This window comes from Benincasa hispida, chromosome 1 (assembly GCF_009727055.1).
Source record: "Benincasa hispida cultivar B227 chromosome 1, ASM972705v1, whole genome shotgun sequence".
NCBI classification, from domain to species: Eukaryota; Viridiplantae; Streptophyta; class Magnoliopsida; order Cucurbitales; family Cucurbitaceae; genus Benincasa; species Benincasa hispida.
The window spans coordinates 4,359,060-4,381,213 of NC_052349.1; the positions used below are offsets into that span (position 1 = coordinate 4,359,060).

Genomic DNA, 22,154 nt, shown 5'->3' on the forward strand with positions numbered 1-22,154 from the left:
GTGTACATACAGTGGGCGAATGCTCATCTTTGAGAAGATAAATGAGACATAGGAGGACGATAAACTCGTTGAATTGTATTCCGGCACTTCCATCAATGTCACAAGAGTAGAAAAGATCCTCGACTTCATCCTCGGTCATATGCATTTGTAGCTGTTGTAAGCATTTCTTGAGTTCTTCACGATCGATGCTTCCATTTGAATCTTCATCTGTGGGAGAGATAGTGAGGGAATGTGAGAAAACCTTGAACAAGAGAATCTCAGAAAGAGTGATACAGCTGAAATAAAGCTCACCATACTGTTCAAATACACCCCTGATGTTTTGTAATACCTCCTTGAATTGAGGAAATCTCAAAATTATGCCATTTAATGACTTGAAATTGTCATGTCCAGCTAAATTTCTTTTGACTTCAACCATTTTTCTTCCCAGCTTTGCATCCAATCTGTTATATTTATTTGATGAACTGCAGCAGAAAAATATGCTTCCAACTTTGGACATGAGGGCAAGAATGATATATTCCTTTAGAATAAAAGATACAGAAAATCAAAGCGTGCCTGACAAGTCAAATGAAAACAATATCAGTGTATCCTAGGAGCAAAATAGCAATTCCAGAAGTTGTCAAGCAGCCAACGAAAGACTTGAGAATAGAAATATGCATTTAAGGATCGTTAAAGTATCGATATAATTAAATTTAACATAACCTATCCGCTTAAGTTTTAAAGTTGATTAGTGATTTAATATAATATCAGAGCAAAAAGTTCTATGCTTGAACTCTTATAATGTCATTTTCTCCTCAATTAATATAGATGGTCACTTGTTGGACACTCTACAAATTTTCAAGTTTTTTGGTTGATTAGTAATTATTAAAATATAGAGATAGAGACCACAAGGTTTATGTGGAAAACCTTAGTATAGGGAGAAAAAATCATGGTAGAAAGTCTCTTTTATTATTTTTAACACACACTGAAAACCTTAGTATAGGGAGAAAAAATCATGGTAGAAAGTCTCTTTTATTATTTTTAACACACACTGAAAGTTACAATAGAAGCCATATTTATAGGTTTTAGCAAGCCCTAAAATAAAAAAGGAAATAAACCTAGGGTAAAGTAAAATACTAAAATACCCTTGGGCTATAAACTATCAACAAAGCCTTTTATTTCCAACACTCCCCCTCAAGTTGGGGCGTAGACGTCAATCAGACCCAACTTGCTAACACATGAGTCAAAATTTTGCCTGAGTAACCCTTTGGTGAGAACATCAACAACATGTTGACTAGATGGAATATACGGAATACAGATACTGCCATCGTCCAGTTTCTCTTAAGTGTCTGTCAATCTCCACATGTTTCATTCTATCATGTTGTACAGGATTATTGGCTATGGTTATAGTCGCTTTATTATCACAATAGAGCTTCATAGGTAGAACACTGTCTTGGTGTAGATCACACAAAACTTTCTTTAATCAAATTTCTTCACAGATTCCCAAACTCATAGCACTATATTCAGCTTCAACACTGCTTCTAACAACAACACTTTACTTCTTACTCCTCCAAGTAACTAGGTTACCCCACACAAAAGTACAATATCCAGAGGTAGACTTTCTGTCAATAATTGATCCTGCCCAATCAGACCTTTACCTGGTGAGCTTTTCAAATATCTTAAAATCCGATTCACAGCTTTCACATGTTCTTCGTAGAGCGCCTGCATAAACTAACTAACAACACCGATAGCATAGGAAATATTTGGTCTAGTGTGAGATAAGTAAATCAACTTTCCCACTAAACGTTGATACCTCTCTTTATCAACAGGAACTTTGTCAACAGAATCTCCTAGTTTCGCATTGAATTCAATAGGAATGTCAGCAGGTCTACATCCCGTCATACCTGTTTGTTTTAACAGGTCAAGAGCGTATTTTCGTTGTGAGACAGAGATCCCTTCCCTTGATCTTGCCACATCCATTCCAAGGAAATTCTTTAGATTCCCTCGATCTTCGATCTCAAACTCATCAGCCATTCTTTTTCAGCATGGTGTGATCCTAGTGCATCATCTCTTGACAAAACAATATCATCAACATACACAATTAGAACAACAATTTTCTCATATACTAATCTTTTTGAAAATAACGTGTGATCAAAGTGTCCCTAAGTGAAACCTTGAGACTTAACAAAGATGGTAAACCTGTCAAACACGCTCTCGGGGACTATTTCAAACCATACAAAGACTTCCTGAGTTTATAAACCTGATGGTAAAACTAAGCTTCAAAACTTAGGGGCTCAATAACACCTCTTCTTCTAATTCACCATTCAAAAATGCATTTTTCACATCAAGTTAATGGAAAGACCAGTCTTTATTAACCGTAACATAGAAGGACCCGAACCGTGTTTAACTTCGCTATAGGGGAGAAAGTCTCAAAATAATCTATCCCATAAGTTAGAGTAAACCCTTTTGTTACAAGTCTGGCCTTGTACCTATCTAGAGTTCCATCTGATTTATACTTCAGAGTGAACACCCACTTGCACCCAATTGTTTTATGCCCTTTAGGAAGAGCAACAAGGTCCCATTTATTATTCTTTTCGAGAGCTCTCATTTCCTCCATGAGAGTAGTCTTCCACTGAGGAATTTTCATAGCCATATATATGTTTTTCGGTATTGTTACTGTATCAAGGCTGGCAGTGAATGCCCTGAACTCATAAGACAGATTACTGTAAGACATACAGCTATACATGGGGTACTTGGTGTAGAATCTGGTGCCCTTTCTCAATGCAATGGGCATGTCAAGAGAGATATCATAATCCTCTGGTTTGTATGATTCCTCATCTATAATGGGATTTTGATTACATTTTCCAGCCTGATGAAGAATCTCACCCTCTTGTGTTTCTGTCGAAATCTCATCACTGCTTGCAACCCTATTATTCTCTGGAACTAACATATCATTCCTGTCATTCTCAGCCAAATCAACAATATCATCCTCAACACACAAGTTAGTATAATAAGGGCCAGTAGTACCTTGAGCTTGTGTTGTTTCAGATTCATGGATTGGAGCTGGCGGAGCAGTAAGAGACGCCATTTCCTTTCTGAGATTCTACTTGTGATAAGATATCCAAGGAACTTGTTTAGTGGGTAAAACAATGTCATGGGCACTCAGGATGGGTTGAGGAAGGAGTTCAGGAAGGTCAGTAGGGACTGAAAATGCGAACCAGTTAGTCTCTTCACTAGTATTCTCCCCCTGAAGAGGATTAACGGAGAAGAAAGACTTATCCTCAAGGAGCGTTACATCCATGGAGATGAAGTATTTTCGGGAAGACTAGTGGAAACATTTATAACTTCGCTAGTGAAGAGGATACCCAACAAAGACACATTTCTGAGCACAAAAGGTAAACTTAATTTGGTTAGGGTCATGATTATGGACAAAGGCAATGCACCCAAAGACTCGGAGAGGGACATCAGGAATAAGCCGCGTGGTAGGATATGACTCTTTGAGGCATTCAAGAGTGGTTTGGAGTTGGAGGACACGAGAAGGCATTCGATTAATAAGATGCGCTGCAATCAAAACTGCATCCCCCCATAAGTGAGATGGAAGTGAAGTAGACAACATGAGAGACCGTGCAACCTCAAAGAGGTGACGATTTTTCCTTTTAGCCACCCCATTTTGTTGAGGGATATAGGCACATGAGCTTCAGTGGACAATGCCTTTAGAAAACAGAAACTCACGAAGGATATTACTAAGGAACTCACGGCCATTATCAATACGAAGAATAGCAATTTTGGTGTTGAACTAAGTCTCAACAGTAGTGTAAAATTGTTGAAATATCGATGAAATCTCAGATTTATCGGTGAGGAGAAAAACCCATGTAAGACGGGTATGATCATCAATAAAGATCACAAACCAACGTTTCCCCAACGATGTGGTAATACTCGAGGGACCCTAGACATCACTATGAATAAGAGTGAAGGGCTGAGAAGGTTTATAGGGTTGAAACGGAAAGGTGATCCTATGCTATTTTGCACGAATGCACACATCACTAGATAGAGAAGAGACATCAACTTTATTGAATAAATGAGGAAATAAATATTTCACATATTGGAACTTTAGGTGACCAAGGCGAAAATGCCACAACATACAATCTTTTTCTAAAGTTAAAAAATAAGAAGACAACAAACTAGTTCTATAACAATTCCTAAAGGAAGCATCATCATTAAGGAAACAGAGTCCCCTATTGTGTTGGGCAATGCCAATCGTCTACCCCGAGCTCAAGTCTTGAAAGAAAACATTATCCGGAGAGAAGGCAACTTGAAAATTCAGATTTTTAGTTATCTTACTAATAAATAGTAAATTGTAAGATATTTTGGGTACATGTAGTATATTCTGTAAAGTTAAACCATCAAAAGGAGAAATATGACCTTTACCCGCAATAGGAGCAAATGACCCATCTGCAACGGTTCCAACAGCACCAGGGTCACTCTGGCAATACACCTGAGATTGTGACTGGAGGTAGCACTCGCAGATTCACTTACAAGAGCCCGGCCAGGACTGGGTTTGTCATTCAAAGGACAACGTCTGCCATTCGTTAGTCGACCATGTAATTTCCAGCACTAATCCTTTGTATGCCAAGGTTTCTTACAATGTTTACAAACAGGAGTCTGTTTTCCATTTGGCTTGTCACCATTAGAACCAGATAATTTTGCACTGAAAGCAGCAGAATCAGGAGTAGATACAGTAGTGTTGTTCATAGCACTAGATCTGTCTTCTTCTAGACGAACCTCAAACCACACTTCCATAAGAGAGGGTATAGGTCTCTCCCAGTATACGGCCTCGCACTACGTCAAACTTGGAGTTTAGACCAGCAAAAAAATCATAAACGCGCTCAATTTCCTCAATTTTCAAATACTGGACACCTCTACAAAGACAATCCCAGACAATTTCACGACACAAATCCATCTCCAGCCAGATTAGGGACAACTTGTTAAAGTAGGAAGTAACTTCCTATTTGCACGCGTGAACCTATTTACGCAGAGTGCACAAACGAGACGCATTTGGCCTCTTAAAGTATAATTTCTCAGCTACATCCCAGATATCCCGAGCAGTCGCAGCATACAATAATGGTTTTCCTATCTGAGGTTCCATACTATTAATCAACAATGATCGAAGCAGGGAGTCTTCTCCTTTCCAAATGCGCTCTTGAGGATCCCCTGGCTTAGGTCTTGGTATCTCACCAGTTAGATACCTAAACTTGTGACGTCCCTCAAGGACCATTTTAATGGACTGAGACCAAGAGAAATAATTCTGGCCAATCAACTTTTCTCTAGCAATGAGCCCTGTGGAATTTCACATAGATCCAAACAAATAGTTTGCAGTAGCCAAAGTAGGGAAAGGGGTTACCAGATTCTCTAGATACATCGGTAGACCGGAAGAGATATCAGAATTTACTGGACTCGATTGGAAGTTTGTGGAAGCGCCAAAGGCTGCCCCGAGGGCGGAAATCTGTTGTTGAAAACTTGCCTGAAGGTTAGCCAACTGTTGTTGAAACACTACCGGAGACAGACCCACCGAACCTGGATTTTCATGGCTAGGCGACACATGTTGAGGGAAGCTTGCCGGTGGCAGGTGGGGAAAGAAGTTGGCAGCATAGCTGGCAGCTGTGGCTGGATGCTGTTCGTCGTGGTAGGAGGATGATTCATCTGCTTCAAGGAGAGTCCTTCGGCTGTCGGCAATAGGAATACCCACGGTATTGGCGATGCTTGGGTAGGTGGCACTAGGGCAGGTGACACTAGGGTTGGCAGTGCTAGGGCTTCCATGGAGGAATTGCAGCGGCGGTTGTCAAACCAATATGCAAGGATTGGAGGTATCGATCTACCGCAGCTTGGACGACACTTGCGGTGGCGGCGGTCTTGGTGGCGGCGACGGCGTCGTCCATCGTCGGTGGTGGCGGAACCAGACCTGAAGTTGTCTTGCACCAATTGGTTTTCGCCAACGACAGTTATGGTTTCGTCACCATGATCCGATACCATATTAAAATATAGAGATAGAGAACACAAAGTATACGTGGAAAACTCTAGTACAGGGAGAAAAAACCACGGTAGAAAGTCTCTTTTATTATTTTTAACACACACTAAAAGTTACAACAAAAGTCATATTTATAGGCTCAAGCAAACCCTAAAATAAAAGGAGAAATAAACCTAGGGTAAAGTTAAATACTAAAATACCCTTACGACTATAAACTATCTACAAACCCCCTTATTTCTAAGGGTAATTAATAAACAAGGAACCAAGCATCATAAGGAATAAGAACAATACAAGTTGCAATATTTGTTGTTGCTTGTCTATGAAAATGGAAAAGAAATGCTATATATGCAAGCATTTATAAAGTATTGTCCTTTTTTATGACTATCATTTACTTCCCACCCACTCGAAGCATTGAAAAGTACTTCGGATATGCTTCAAAGTTTCTTCCAACTAGTAAAGTAGTAGGATTATATCAATACATTCTGACAAGAAAACCCAATTTCCAGCAATCCATCCTTTCCCAAAAGCCTCAGACACAATATTTTCCTCCAAATTCTAGACTACACAACTTTTGGTTGAAAAAACATCGCTTGTAAATCGCCATCTTTCCAAATTTCTAGTAATCAATCCAACCCTGGTATACAATTTCAGTTCGAGGCTTCGAAATTCAAAGATTAACTTAACGCAAATTCAAAGCAATAATTCAACAGGGCTATTGAAGATTAAAGTGAATCCCTAGGTTGCACCGTCAATCGGCACGATTAACAGAGAATAGACGCAAAGGATGAGCAAATTAATTCAATTTCAAAACGCACAACAAACTACGGAACTCGTATTGAAAATTTCACAGATTAAATTAATTTAAGCGGAAGTACAGCAAAATGAAAGAATAAAGTAAAATATTCGTTTCGTCGTCTACGATGAATTGAATGAGCATCGAGTAGCAAAGAAGAACAAAAAGGGTAGGCGAAAGAGAAGAGATGGATACAAAAGAAAAGGAAAATTGTACTCACCGGGTGAAACTTCCATGGAAACACAGAGAAGAAAGCTTGTCTAAAGTTCAGCGGAGGAAATGGGAAAGAGAAAAGCAAAAAGAGAGAAGAAAAATGGAATTGGTGTAAAGTGGAGATGCCATTATGGGTTTGTTTGACAACAGAGTAGCTCTGCTCAAGAATCCAATATGCTTATGCTTATGCTTTTAAATATCTTTAAACTCACATCCTCTCTCCTAGTTTGAAAATTCATGAGACTAAATATTCTTTTTTTTCTCTCTCTCTTTTTAATTACAAGTTTACCTTAAAAAGAAAAGTTGTGTCTATCTAGTTCCACCTTTCGAAATTATCTAATAAATTCTATCACTCCAATTTTGTGTCTAATAAACATGTAAATTTTTAATTTTTTTTAATAGACACATAAATTTTAATAAGTATTTAATAGAGTTTTAAAATGAAAAATTTTTATAGATAAAGAAACTATCAAACTATTTATAGAAATAACAAAAAAAAATAGATAGATAGTGATAAACTATTAACCTCTCTATCAACGATGACTTGTATCGATTTCTATCGGTATCAGTGATAAACTTTTATTAATTTTTATCACTAATATACACTGTTAAACTTTTATCCGTCTCTATCATGATAAATCTCTATCGGATTCTATCACTGATAGACTTATATCAGTTTCTATAACTGATAGATGCAATAAACTTCTATCAACATCTATTTGTGATAAACATTGATAACAATGTCTATCACAACTCTCTATAAACAACAAAAATTTCAATAAATATCTAGTGTTATCATAAACTATCTAAAAGCAAAAAGACTACCAACAACTAGCAACAACAAAATGATTATCTATTGATAGACAATTGATAGTAGTCTATCTGTATCTAAAACTATCATTGTCTATCATTGGTTTTCCATTGTCTATGATTATCATTCTAATTACTATTTTGAAATTAGAACAACTATCAAAAACTATTATCACTTCTATAATTTGGCCTTCCATTGTATATCATTGTAATTTTAGTTAACATTTTTGAATTAGCAACTAAATTATAAATAAAAAAGAAGAAGAAGGAGGAGGAGAACAAGAAGGAGAAGTCAGAAGAATGAGAAACTGGAAGATGGAGAAGGAGGAAATAATTAAATTTTGCTAATAAATATTTTTTCCTATTTTCCTATTTTTTAAAATCCCTCCAAATTTTTAATTTTATGTCTATTAGGTTTTTAAACTTTAAAAATAATGAATAAATTTTTAAATTTTTAATTTTGTGTCTAATAAATCTCTAGTTTAATTTTTAAAAATTAAATAGTTACGTGAACTAAAATTTTCAATTTTGTATCCAATAAGCCATTAACCTATTGGACATATATATTTTTTCTTTAAAAAAAACACGTATCTACTAAATATAAAGTTAAAATTTCAGATTCCATTAGACATAAAATTCAATTTTATATCTAATAGATCAACTATCATTTTTCTTCAAAAGAAAAAAAAAAAGAATTGAATATGGACTTTCTATATACAAATTTAAATTTTATGGACTTGTGTCTATGGACCTATTAGATACTTTTGGAAATTTAGGAACCCAATATATCCCTTTAACTTCGAGGTTGTATCTCTATTTAGTATATGAACTTTAAAAATTAGATATTAGACGTTAAATCATCATTCAACTTTACGACTCTACTAATACAAAATTAAACATCAAATTTAGAGACCTTTTGAGACGATATTTAACTAAAAAAGTTAAATTTCTCTAATAAGTTTGTAATAGCATCATACTTTTTGGTGGAAAGGTAATAGTGGATGTTGATGCTAAAAATTTATCAAGGCCTAGTTTCTGGTCTCAAAGGGGGCAACAACGGTAAATTTGTTTAATTGGGAAGAAAATAGCCCTACAAAACAAAAGGAATTATCTTTACATAAGTGTGACAGTTGCTACACGTGCTCCGATGCTCAAGTTAGAAGAAAATTCAAAGCTTAGAACTAGAAATGTCCAATTTTCCCACGGGGACGGGCCCTGCGGGAATTCTCCGATTTTGCGGGGAATGGGGGAAGGAGTGGGGGAAATTTTTTTTTTCGTGAGCTAAATGGGGACAGGGAGGGGGAACATTCCCCGTCCTCACCCCCGTTCCCGTCCCCGCCCCGATTAGCTTTTACATATTTATTTAGTATAGTTATCTATGTTATTATTATTATTATTATATAAATATTACATTTAAATTTCAAATTTGATTATTTATTGGGAAAGATAATGAGTATGCTTAAATTGAATGTTTAAATTTAGATTATATATGTGAATAATTTGATTTATATTTATTTCTTTCTACTAAAAAAAATTAATTAGCTTTTTTAGGCCAAAATTTGAGAATTTATCTTTGAGTTCAAATTATCATTCAAAACTAACCATAATAAATAATTTAGTGATAAAGTTAATTATTTAATTATAATTTGCTCACATTAGTGATTTAAATTAATTGACTTTTTACACACAAAAAAAAAAAAAAAAAAGGTAACGGGGAAAAATTCTCGTGGGGAACCCGATCCCCGTGAATTCCCCGCAGGGAATCTCCGCCCCGATCCCCATAGAAAATTTTACGGGGATGGGGAATGAAATGGGAAACGGGGACAAGGATAGGGAATGGCATCCCCGATCCCACCCTGCCTCGTGGACATCTCTACTTAGAACATTAGTAATTCAATAATTGGTGAGGACTTACTTTGTCTCTCTAAGGCCCTTTGTACCCCTTTTTATAGGGTTTGGTCTCCCTATCCTATTAGGTTTTTTATTCCCAAATCGGTTTGGTCTCCCTATCCTATTAGGTTTTTTATTCCCAAATCTACTTTGGACTTGCTTTAGGGTTTCTAGAATCGAGGGAGTTGACTAATTCGAACCGTGTGAGGTTTGGTTGTGGTGGGCCTCGACCCAAGCCAAGGCCGAGGAGCTCTATATGGGCCTCGACCCATTCTCCTCTTCTTGTTCTAGCTTCTCCTTATAATTGAATTACTAATTTGGCCCAATTATCTTTTAAAGACAAATTTTTCCCTTTAATCCAAAATTACCCATAACAATGAAGATGACCAATAGTTTAGAAACTTATTGGAAATAATGTTAGAGCCCTCGTGGGGACGCCTCAAATGGGACCAGGAATCTCCATTTTGGGTGGGAAAGCAAATGGTGGGATGACCGGTCTTTTCTATTGTAATTTTGAGGATGAGGACATAAACTACCCTCCCTCACCTCTATCCTGCATTGTTTTCAATCATGGTATTAAATCTTCTTAATTTTGTCGATATGTTGATATTTTTATCGATATTTATAATATTTTCATAAATTCGATATCTGATATAAAAGGTAAATTGACGTTTTCAATAATAAAGAAATATTTGAAACATAAAAACATGAGCAACAAAATATCACTAATGTGAATATAATATAAAAATAATAATAATTTTAACTTATTTAAAAAAACATAAAGTATTTATATATTAATTTAAACAATTTCTTTAAACTATTTGTTTTTATAATTTTCTAGAAATATCCATAACATCGACATTTTATCGATATTTTCATTCACATTTTTGTCAACTTTGGTATTTTAAACTTTATCTATTAGATGTGAAATTGAATTTTACATCTAATGAAAGCCCAAGCTTTAAATTTCATGTCCAATACGTCAGTGGTTTTTTTAAAACATTGAATAACAATGGGTTACATAATTGAAAGTTCAGGATCTATTAAATATTTTTAAAAATTCAAGGATCAAGTAAACATATACCTAAAAGTTAAGGACTAAACTTGTAGTTTAACGTTATTTTCCCTCTTACTTAACAAAAAAAAAAAAACTCTAAATTTGTAGTAATAGGTACTTCCAGTCTTAAGATTTCAAAATTTATATTTTTAGTCATTGAATTTTTAAAATGAACAAACATAATTTAACCACACACAACTCAAATTTGAACTTGCTTTTAAAATTTTAATAGCTGAAAAGGTATATTTTGAAAACTCAATGAGCAAACACATCTAGTCATTTTATGATATATATTTTTCAGTAGAGCTATCTCAAATTTTTTTAATATTTTCATTAGAAAACTGGAGCAGGGCTTTGGTGAATAATAATAATAATAATAATCTTGAGGTAAATTGTGACCTTGACCTTCATGCAAAAGTAACTTTTGCACTTCACCTTTTTGTCCCCTTTTTAGTATTAATCCAATATTTGACCCGAACAAGTGGAAGAAGGATGATTTTTAATCAATCAATTAATAAGTGAAAGATTTTGGCATCATCTCAAAAGTTGGTCAATAGCACTTTGTTTCTTTTGTGATTTGATTGTACAAAGGGAACATTCATATGGAAACTTTCACATTTCCAAAAGCAAAAGAAGATCAATCTCTAATGCAGATCAGAGGGGTCTGATTATAAAGAATATACAAACCAGAAAATAGATTGTATAATACTTCGTTAAAGATGTAAACACATTTGGATGAGCTAGAAAAAAGAAAAAGAAAAAAGAAGTGAGCAAATAGATCAGAAGAAAAGGCTGGACTTTTAGAAAGAGAGTCCTATGTTTCATCCAATATTACTCATCATCCATTCGACATCGTGCCGGGCATTGCCCTCGAGAGCCATTGAATCTCCGTGACTAAATACTGGTCTCGGTCTCTTCATTGCGGTGGCAGTTGATCCTACTCCAATCGGCGAAACCGGGCTTCCAGCTGATGTCAGGCAGCTATCCATTGAGCAATCGCCTATCCGAGGCATAACGGTAGGAGCCTTTCGATTTTCTAGAGCAGCAGCAAGTTCTGAAAAAGGAAGCACTTTTTGAGTCTCCAATGGTGCCATCTCTTTAGAGTCATTGGAGACTTTGATTGCAAGTTCAGAGAGCTCTTCTCTGGCAGCTTCGAGTCCGGCAGACGCTGCAGCCTGATCACTTAATGCTTGACAAGCCCGCTCGAGTATCGACTGCAAGTATTTTCCTTGTGCTTCAATGCGAAGTTGAAGATGACGCTGCACCTGCTTACAGTAAAAACATGGAGTAGAAAATGGAAAACAGTGAGTTTTCGCAAGATTTATTTGCAACAGATTCGGGTTTGTTCAAGAAGAACAAATGAGAGATTAACCTCCAGCTGCTCGTGCAGCCTTCTTTGAACCTCCATTTGCACTCGTAAAGCCTCTGTGACTTGGAAACCGCTGTTTGAAAACTAAAAGTACTCAGTGGAAGACAGATAGATAGCACATGGAAAACCATTAGGTAAAAGGAAAAGGTCATGCATACTCATTCAGGTCCTGTGTCATTATTCTCGACGATGGCGACGAAGAGGAACTTGTTTCTTGACTTTCTGCAATGCAAGAAGCTGAAAGCCTATATTTGTGAGTTGTTTATTTTTTTCTTGGATGCAAGGGCTTACCTCCAAGAAGCATTCATAAAATCAAAACAGCACGCACAGATGATATACAACAAAGAACCAGAACCCGAGTTTCGGGCTAGTAAAGACATGTGATTCTCTTAATAAAAAAAAGAGTAAGCATGGCCCATAGTTTGAACTATTTGATATTTCTTTCCAATCTTTCCAACAAATGCAGTAAAGCAGGCAAAATAAGAAAGGAAACTGCCAAGTCCTAACTGTTTTGAAGAGGAAGTTTGTACCATCCTTTGAGTTCTCAGTCGATTCCTTGAACGATTGCTTCCCAAGCCGATATTTCTGCCAGCACAAGGCATCAAGAAAACATATGGTGTAAATATCTACAATGGAAAAACTTTCTCAATGAGAAGTTTTGGAGGTTAAGAACACAACCTCGAATTCCTATTATCAAGGGCAGATATTCACCCCCCACCCACCCACACACACAAATAGAACAGAACAAGCTGAGCGTCGGGTTCAGTTAGTATAATGGTGATATGAACAAACCTGGAGGTGTGATTTTAAGTGATAAAGGGTGAGACCTTTTACTCCCATTGTTCTCATAATTGTTTTTGGAGTTGCCTCTGAAACAAGTAAAGAAACCAAAATCATGATTGAGGTTAACAGTGCATTTTGATCATTGTGAAATAGTAAGGAGAATTTGTTCTAAACATCTATTGTAAAGTAGGCAAGCTTAACTGAGATGCACCAAATCCGAACCAAAGCATCGGTCCCAGGCAGAATGAAAGTAGTGCATAACTAAAAACGAAACTCTTATCTTTATAGATAACTCGAGTTTGTGTGATAAATGGACTCCAAAGTAGGAAGAATTGAAAATCACTAATAACATAAGTTGGTCAAGGAAAAAACATATTGAGTTGATTTAGTAGTCAAATAGACAAGTTTTAAGGCTAAAAATGGTTGAAGTTATTGATCATATAAAGACACTAATGTTTAAAGAACAGCCTTATAATTCCTCCCTAGCATTCGAATGAGAATTGTGAACTTGCGTTCTAGCATATTATTTGATTTTAATTTTAGGAAACAAAAATTCATAAATATGATGAAATACACAAAACAAAGGGAAAAAGGATCCAAGTCAAAGCTGGAGATTACAAAAATGCCCTCCATTATGGGCAAATAAGATGAGAGAAATAATCATAAAACTCTTTAGACCATAGATTGAAGACACCCTGAAGATCCATCTACTTCATGACTTTACTCTCTATGTATTGAAACATAATAATCGAACAAGATACTGACAAAAATCTTTCTATTTGGCAACACAATCATTTTACAAACAGGACGAACTCTAAGCATTTCTTTGCTAAAGCTTGCATCTTAGCCTTAAAGAATGGTTATATCACTGTGAAGGTTTGGTATTCTAGATGGCTGAGTTAGAAGACAGGAGAGCAATTTATAGGGAAGATCAGAAGTTAGGATTACACAGTTTGTCATGGGCTTGAGGACGATTTTCTTTGGAGGGGGTAGGAAACTGAGCTTTCATTGAGGGCAAAAATATCATCACATAAAACCGTCAAACTCAATCATTCGAGCTGGTGAGAATGTTTGAATGCAAAATCAAAGTTCCATGGATCAATAGGTTAATGGAAATTTGCAACTTGTTGGAAAACATTGAGGTGAGAGGTTAGAAAGGAGTCTCAAACGATATAGAGAAAAATGGCTTGTTTTTTTCATCTAAGTAGACTACTCTTGATAAGGAATCTAGCAGCCGCACTTTATTTCTTTTTTTTCTTTTTGATGCTCAGCACTTTTAGGGAGCAATGAAGTACCTAACCTAACTTAAATGAAAGAAAGCACATGGAAACCAAAGAAAGAAAGACAAATGATAGTTCTAAAACATTTTGCAAAGGGAGATTGAATCTAGTTGTAGACCACAACTCCCTTGAGGATACTCCGCCCTCTAGAAAGGACAATGCTTGCTTACATACTAATCCGATGACACGGTCTGGTTCTACTGCATTTAATCGATAAGCGGATCTCACTAAAATCTTTTAGTTCAATTGTGGGGATGGGGTATCGAACCTTTGACCGCTCGGGAGGAAGATTATGTCAATAACCATGAGTTAAGCTCACTTTGGCACCTCCTCCAACTTTCAAGCTAGCATCAAGTGACAAAATCATTAAAATACCCCTTACTATTCTTCTCTACTCAATGGTGAAGTTTTAATTCCAAGATTTTTATTTTTTTTTATTTTTTTTTTATTTTTTTTTTTAAAAAAAAAGCTCATCAAATTTGAGTATCTTCTTCCTCCAAGAAGTAATTGCAGAGAGAGAGGTACATAATCAAACTTCTAGGCCAACTTCAGCAACTAAATTTCTTGAAAGAAAACCTTTAATCACAGTCAAATATCAATATCTCAAAAACTCCAATAAACCAAGAAAAATGAAGAGAAATTGCTTCCAAATTCCTCAACATAAAAATCTCAACAAACCTGCCATAATTGCAGAGAAACAAGAACAGAGTCTTGAACAGACCAACAACACAACTTCTTGATAATCACACATTGCAAGAAAAAAACAAATCCCAACACACTACATTCAACATTGCACAAACACAGAGCCCAAATTGCAGAAAGAGAACTAAAGAGAAAGCAATTAGAAGAAAAAAAAAATTAAGAACTCACTGTCGGGGCCGCCGAGCTGAGTGACGGCGTCAACGAATCGTTCATGGAGCTCCGCCGTCCAGCGGAGGCGCGGCTTCGGATCCGACGTGAGAACCAAACAAGCGTCGCCAGGAAGATTCGTTCCATCTAAAGAACCCTGAAACTTACCACCGCCGCCGTCCATCGGCAGCGCCGGAATGGCGGAGTACATTCCGGCCGGTTCCTGTGAAAACCCAGAGAGCATTTTTGCTCCGGCGAGTGGGAAAAAAAATCAAATAACAAAACGAAAAAATGTGAGAACAAAAGGAACAAACAAAAAATTCACTCAATTAACTTAAACTACCCTTTTGGGTCGGAGCCCCGAAAATGGGTCAAGCAATCAAGAAATAATTCGCAGAAAAAAGAAAAAAAAATCAAATTAATTAAAAAAAAATAGTGAGAAATTAGACAGCGATGTTTCTGCGTAGTGTCTCTGTCCCAATTTTTTTTTCCTTTTTTATTTTTTTCTCTTTCTTCTGTCTTTGTCAGTATGAGTCTGTAATGAGCGTGGGTAAAAGGCTAAATCAGAAAGGCAACCTGCAGTCTACTTGCCATGTGATTGATTTTTAAACCTTTTTTTTTCTCATTTGAAAATTCTTAAAATCTTATAAACAAATTTCTAAGCAAAAAAAGTGAATTTGAAGAACTCGATTTTTTAAAAAAGCTTTTAGAACAATATTTCAAAATTGTTTTATTGGAGGGCAATGACCCACGTGAAATTTTGGAGCTTTAAACCGCCATTAATGGAGGAACAACGAACTCAGAATTGATTGTTTTTTTTTTTTTTTTTTTTTGTGGAAATTGAAGTTCAAAATGGAAGGAAGATGAAGAAAGAGATTATTATTTTTTTTTTTTTTACTTTTAAATTTTTAATTTTGTTTTATTTTTATGGATAAGAGAAGACAGAGCTAGTCCAAAAAGATGGGAGGCCAGCCAAAGCAGGGCGGCCAGACTGGACCCCTCCATTAAACGAGCTGGTGGGTTTTTTTAAAAAAAAATAAAAAGAAAAAAGAAAATTAATTTTAATTAGAAGAGAGAAGATGATGTAAATAAATGAAGTGTCAAATTATAAATTTATTATAAATTTTGTCCCCCACTTTTCATGATTGCATCTATTTAAGGTAGGTTTTGGATGACTTTGAAAGGGTAAAAATGTCATTTTGATCTGTGTAATTTGAAAAAACTTCCTTTTTAGCACAAGTTCTCTCTTTCTCAGTTACTAGAAAATATTGCTCTTACTCAGTTACTAGAAAATATTGCTTCAAAAAATTCGAAACCAGCTTTTTTCTAAGTACAAATTGTGGGTGAATTTGAATCACCGAACCTAGTTCTCATTACATATAAATATCAGTTGAACTAAATTTTTATTGACATTGAAACGTTTTAAAAATGATAAAAAATGTTTTATATTGAAATAATATAATTAAAATCTCCCTCTTTAAAAGCACTTTCAAACATAAATTGACTTTAAATAATAAAATAAGAAATAAAAATTGTTTTCTTTTTCTTTTTTGACTGAAAAAATTGCTTTAAGGGACATTATATCATACTTTTTTGGTAATACATATAAAATAAATCACTTCCCACTCCAGACTCCAGAGTAGTTTTCTTTAAATGTCGAAAAAGTTTCATTTTCCATTCACACAAGTAAGCTTTGTAATCTTTGTATTTTAATAATATAGGTAAATATATAATATCTTAGTACCAGTTTAGAGGAAAAAAATGTTTTTCATTTTTTATTAATTTTTTTTATATAAATCATTTAAAATATATTTTTAAAATGTTTTAAATATTATTTTGCGTGATTGTCAAACATTTCAAATTCTTCTAAAATTAAACAAATGAAAAGTTAAACCAAATACACCCTCAGTCCAAACATTAAATTTTCATTAAAATATTGACATTTTCATATATTTGTAGCTTCGAGTAGATAACATAAGGTTCAATTTCAAAATTAATTGGTATAATGGAAGAAGATGCTCATTTATTTTACAAAGAGTGTGAGATCCTCTAATTTTTTCAAGATGGGATCCTCATAGTGTCTCTTTTGGATTTGACATCAACATAAATGATCAACCAACATTTTCACTCTATAAAATATTAATTAAAAAAAAGTATAAAAATGAGATTATATTATTTTCAATTAAGTATTTTAATTCATTAAAAAATATAAAATGTTACCTATCTTTATTCTTATTATTTTAAATTTTATCTTAAAGTTGTTTCCATATATATATATCTATAAACATTGATATTTTATCAAAATTTCCATAAAGTTAAGATCGGTATGTTGTCATCAATGTCAATATTTTAAGAAAACATACAGTAAACATCAATCTGAACAAAACTCAGTAAATAAAAAAGTTATTATAGAAAAATATTGAAGGATTCAAATGTATAATCTTTTAATCGATAGTCCATATTTTATGTTAGTCGAGCTCGGATGACGTTGATTAACTTGACCTAATAAGATGGGAGATAGTGTAGGGAAAATAAACTAGTATTTGTTGAAGAAGAGAGAGGAAAGATGATAGTGATGTAAATAAGTGAAAAACAAAGGGGGAAAAGGAAAGGGAAGGGGGGGTTTGAGACAAAAATGTGTTCCAAATTTCCAAGTATTGGTGATTGCAGTGATGGGTTTGGGTTAGATTGTCTTTCATGACAAGACCTCCCCTCAACTTGAAAGCAAAAGGCAGTAAGGTGGAGCAGTGGTTTTGAACAGAGACCATTATGCCAATCAGTTTCAACTTTTACTCATACTTTGGCATTTATTGCTTCACATAAAATTTAAATTTATATTATAAGGACTAAGTAAAGCACTTCTGAAACCTAGGTACTTTTTTTTTTTTCTTCTTGTATTATGACTGACAATTTTAATGTCAAAAGGTATGTGAGTTAAAATTGGACTTCTATAAACTACTCAAATATTTTTGTACAAGGGCCTTTTTCAAAATAATAATTATAAATAAATAATTGTACAAGGGCCATACCATTTTAAATAACTAAGCCCCATGTGTTTTGTAGTTTTCTAATTTTGAAATTTATGCTTTTTTTTTTTTTTCCTTTCTGAATTATATTATAATACTGGAATTCATTTTAAAATACAAAAAATATTTTTTTGGAGTGTTTATAAATTTAATTTTCAAATTTTAAATAATTATCAAACAAGGGTTGATTTTTATTAATATTTTTAAATATTGACTCTAAACTCGTAGGAAAAGAACAATTTAATCTATATGATTTAGTGGGTAACAAAGTTTTGTATGCACTGCTACTAATTTAGTCCACATATTTTCATATTTGTAAGAATTTAGTATTTTAATTTTATTTAATAGACATGAACTATCAATTATGTGAAGCTCCATGCCTATTTAATTTTTTTTTAATTGTAATTCACGAATGTATAAGGTACAAAATTGGAAGTTAGAGATTTGTCAAACATATTTCAAGATTCAAGGATTCATTAAACACAATCTTTAAAAATTTATATCTCCTTTGATAACCATATATATATATATATTTTAATTGAGCTTATAATTCACTCTTTTTAGCTATGTCAAAAAAAAGTTATCATCTATTTGTTTTCAAAAGCTAAGCCTAGCTTTGAAAAACTAACAAAATATATATATATATATAAAATTTTCAGACCTCTATGCTAACCAAATTATTTGTTTTTAATTTTTTAAAATTAAGTTTGTAAATACTACTTTCACTCTTAAAATTTTATATTTTGTTATCTAATTTTGTACTGTATTTTCAAAAATCAAGTTAAAATTTTTAATTCTTTTTAAATACTATTTAAAAATTTATTTTTATTCTTAGAATTTGATTGAAAATTAAAGTGTGTACGATAAGAGAATGACATAATAAAAAAGGTGAGTAAACTAACGTAAAGTTAAAAAAATATATTGAACGGAAACTTAAAATTAGTTTTATTTTTATAATTGGACTAAAAATTCAATGCTTAATTATGAGAGATTTGAAAACCATCGTTAAAAAAATGATGAAAAAGCGAGCCCAATTTCCACGAACTAAATAATCCCATAAAAGAGCGTTTAAACCGTTTGGACTTTTGTATTCTTCTTCAAAATTTCGCATAACAAATGAAAAGATATTAAGATGACGATGGAAATAGAACAAGGGTAACGGTAAAAGTCACTAAACTCAAGATTTGTAACTTTTACTCTCATGCTAACGTGAATGTAGTTTAATTGACATTGTATTTGTATTATCGACTTCGAAGTCGTAAGTTCGATTTTTCCACTCTATACTTTAATTACAATACCAACACGTTAATTTGGTTTTTAATTGGGTTTGGTAATTAAATGGCCGCTTGAGCAAGCGTTCAAGAGAGCATTGAGGAAGCAAGCGATCGAGCATCCAGTAAGATGCTATTGAGGATCCATTATGACTATGCAAATTCTAAAGTACCGACTATTTAAGTGTTTTCTTCTTGTATCGAGTAAGCGAGTAAGCGAGTAAGCTTGAAGTATTTCCCCTGATGTAATATTTCCATTGCTACATCACTGAGCTGAAATGTTAGTCTGTATAGTTCAGGTCAACATAGTTTGAAAAAATCTATGAAACATAAATAATATAAAAAGTCACTAATATGAATACAATACATAAATAATAAACATTTCAACTTGTTTTTAAAAAATATAAAATATTTTTATCTATTCAAATAATTTGTTTGATATATTTTTTTTATAGTCTTTTTAGAGATATTGATTTTCATCCGTATTTTTGTTAAACTTAAATCAAGATCATTGCATCAACATTTACATTTCAAACCTTAATTAATTATCATGAGTTGGCTTAATGATGGTGAGATCAAGAAAAGAAAAAAAAGTCAAAAGATTAAAGAGATCATGGGTTCAATCCATGATGTTCACCTACCTAAGATTTAATATTTTACGAGTTACTTTGAAATCCAAATATTGTAGAGTCCGACAGATTGGCAGTGAGATTAGTTGAAGTCCATTATAAACTGTCCCAAACACTCCGAATATTAAAAAAAAAAAATTAAAACCTTAGTTATTAGCGGTGGGGAGAGATAATAAGAGTGATATTAGAGGCATGATTGGATACGTGGATAAGCCACCCTTAACCAGGATTGTAAAATTCTCTGGCTTTACATTCTTGTGACCTTTATTTATTTTTCCTCTGTTGAGAATTTTGTGGCTTATCTGGCTTTTGGTTATTTTTATTTATGGCTGTCCAAACAAAGTTTACTCTGTTTTATTATTTTATTTATAACCACCACGTGGTTGACAACTTGCCATACCTTAGCTCATCCTCATAGGAGACCAAAAAAAAAAAAAAAGAAAAAAGAAAAAAAAAACTTTTTTTTCTTAAAAAAAATCATTTCTTGATCCATTAGGGTTTTTGATTAATTGACTCTATGTTTGTTGCTATAATATAATGCAATTCATGAGGTTGTTTGACAAGCATTTTCATCCAAGTTGTTTTTTTTCCCTCAAACACAACTTTAATGTGTAAGTAATATTGTTTCTTTTTATAAAAATATTATTATTATTATAAATAATTGGTTATATGTATTATTTGAATGAATAATATTTAAAAATGTGAAATGCAAGTATTTAAACAGCGGAGATGTATGGGATTGAATTAAGTATAGTTTTGTTGACGAAAATTTATATTAAAATGATATGTTGCTTTTAAAATTTGAAAATTGCAAAACTTAAATTGACCTAGCATGTCACCATTATAAAAATAAGAGAAGAAAAAGAAATATATATTTAATTGTAGCCTATAATATATAGCATGTCTAACATAATTTATAATGAAATCGATTAATCTAAATCAAAATTCTCTAATAATTTGATCAAATTGTTGACGGTCTTCTCCATGGATAAAAATGCAAACTTTTTTATTACAACGTCAACGATTCTCTTCCGTTTTTAAAATAAAAGAAACCTATAACACTCACTCTAACAAAAAAAGTTTGATACGAGTTTATGTATTATTTTCTCTCGTTACCTTGTCGGATTGACCTTGATTTCACTTTTACATCTTTTCTTTTCTTTTCTTTTCTTTCCTTGTTTTGTTTTGTTTTTTCTTTTTCCTTTTCTCATGAAAAAACACTTTGGAAGCACTCAAAAGAATGGAAAAGAAAACACACAAATTGATTAAATGATTCTTATAGGGAGACCCACTTCTCATATCATTTCAAACACATAAGAAAACAAGTATCAAAGGTACTCTTATTTTTATGCAATTTTTCCCCCCAAGGTCCCCTCCACCTAACTTAAGCAACCACCAAATTTTGGTGTCACAATTGAATGTGACATTGTTCATTTATATGCAGATTTTATGAATGCTTTCTTCTTTTCCCCCTTTCTCCTCAATCAAGAAAACAAAAGCAAAATCAAGTCAACTCACTAAAGGGTACCCTTTGGAAGGGCCACTCCAAAGGCAATTATGATATCACAAATTCACAACCCCACCTTTTAATATTTCAAAATAAAACATACACCTTCAAAGTTTAATTATATTTAAATTAATTAAATGACATTAGGCAAAAAAAAAAAAAAAAAAAAAAAAAGAAAAAAGAAAAATACCTTGTTCATCCTTAAATTTTGATTTTAATTTCTATTAAGTCTTTAAGTATCAAAATGCTACGTTTTTAGTCTTATATTTTTGTGTTTAATTTCAATTTAGTCTTTAGGTATATAAAGGTTATAATTTTATCACCGAGGTTTGAATTTTATTTCAATTTGGCTTTTAGGTTTCAAGATTTACACTTTTACCGTCGATTTTTCACTAAATAGTCACTTTTAGTTTTTAGTGTTAATGTCTATCAATTAATTAAGAAAAGTTTAGTACTGTTTCCATCAATTTCAAAATTCATTAAAAAAATTTCACTTCATAGTAAATTAATTAATATATATTAACGTCAAATTGTGAAGATAAGTATTAGATAAAAAATTGAGGTTAGAAATATAAAAATTTAAAACTTAGAAACCAAATTGAAATGAAACTCAAAATTTAAGGACTAAAAGAGTAACATTTTGGAACATAGGAACTAAACTTAAATCAAACTCAAA

At 33.3% G+C, this 22,154-nt stretch overlaps 2 protein-coding genes across 6 annotated transcripts in view; both read right to left on the minus strand.

Moving 5' to 3' along the window:
* Nucleotides 1-7,203, minus strand: part of LOC120081409 (probable calcium-binding protein CML22) — an 8,217-nt gene extending 1,014 nt beyond the window's left edge. Inside the window, exons 1-3 of one of the 4 annotated variants that reach the window (XM_039036253.1) lie at nucleotides 7,015-7,203; nucleotides 292-486; nucleotides 11-207 (exon numbers count right to left, since the gene is read on the minus strand). In XM_039036253.1, the coding sequence (XP_038892181.1) occupies nucleotides 11-207; nucleotides 292-486; nucleotides 7,015-7,030 (408 nt within the window). In that variant the 5' untranslated portion in view covers nucleotides 7,031-7,203. Of the gene's footprint in view, nucleotides 1-10; nucleotides 208-291; nucleotides 553-7,014 lie in introns of all 4 variants that reach the window. The other 3 variants (XM_039036270.1, XM_039036261.1, XM_039036277.1) reach the window with 3 other exon arrangements.
* A 4,087-nt stretch (nucleotides 7,204-11,290) lies between these two features.
* On the minus strand, nucleotides 11,291-15,859 carry LOC120070232 (protein PHR1-LIKE 2). Of its 2 annotated transcripts, none has more exons than XM_039022116.1 (6): nucleotides 15,067-15,859; nucleotides 12,926-13,002; nucleotides 12,664-12,718; nucleotides 12,292-12,355; nucleotides 12,137-12,206; nucleotides 11,291-12,029 (listed from the first exon to the last, which is right to left on the minus strand). In XM_039022116.1, the coding sequence occupies exons 1-6, from the start codon at nucleotides 15,287-15,289 to the stop codon at nucleotides 11,586-11,588; spliced, it is 933 nt and encodes a 310-aa protein (XP_038878044.1). In that variant the 5' UTR covers nucleotides 15,290-15,859; the 3' UTR covers nucleotides 11,291-11,585. The 2 variants fall into 2 exon arrangements, with proteins under 2 accessions (XP_038878044.1, XP_038878043.1); XM_039022115.1 differs by having other exon boundaries at nucleotides 12,292-12,370; nucleotides 15,067-15,854.
* Between the last annotated feature and the right edge of the window lie 6,295 nt (nucleotides 15,860-22,154).

Excerpts from the sequence above, each read along its gene's own strand:
- LOC120070232 (XM_039022115.1), bottom strand. The coding sequence starts at position 15,289 with ATGCTCTCTGGGTTTTCACAGGAACCGGCCGGAATGTACTCCGCCATT. Across the intron at positions 12,719-12,925 it reads ACTTAAAATCACACCTCCAG|AAATATCGGCTTGGGAAGCA; the intron begins GTTTGTTCATAT and ends TTGTGCTGGCAG. Across the intron at positions 12,207-12,291 it reads ATGACACAGGACCTGAATGA|CGGTTTCCAAGTCACAGAGG; the intron begins GTATGCATGACC and ends GTTTTCAAACAG.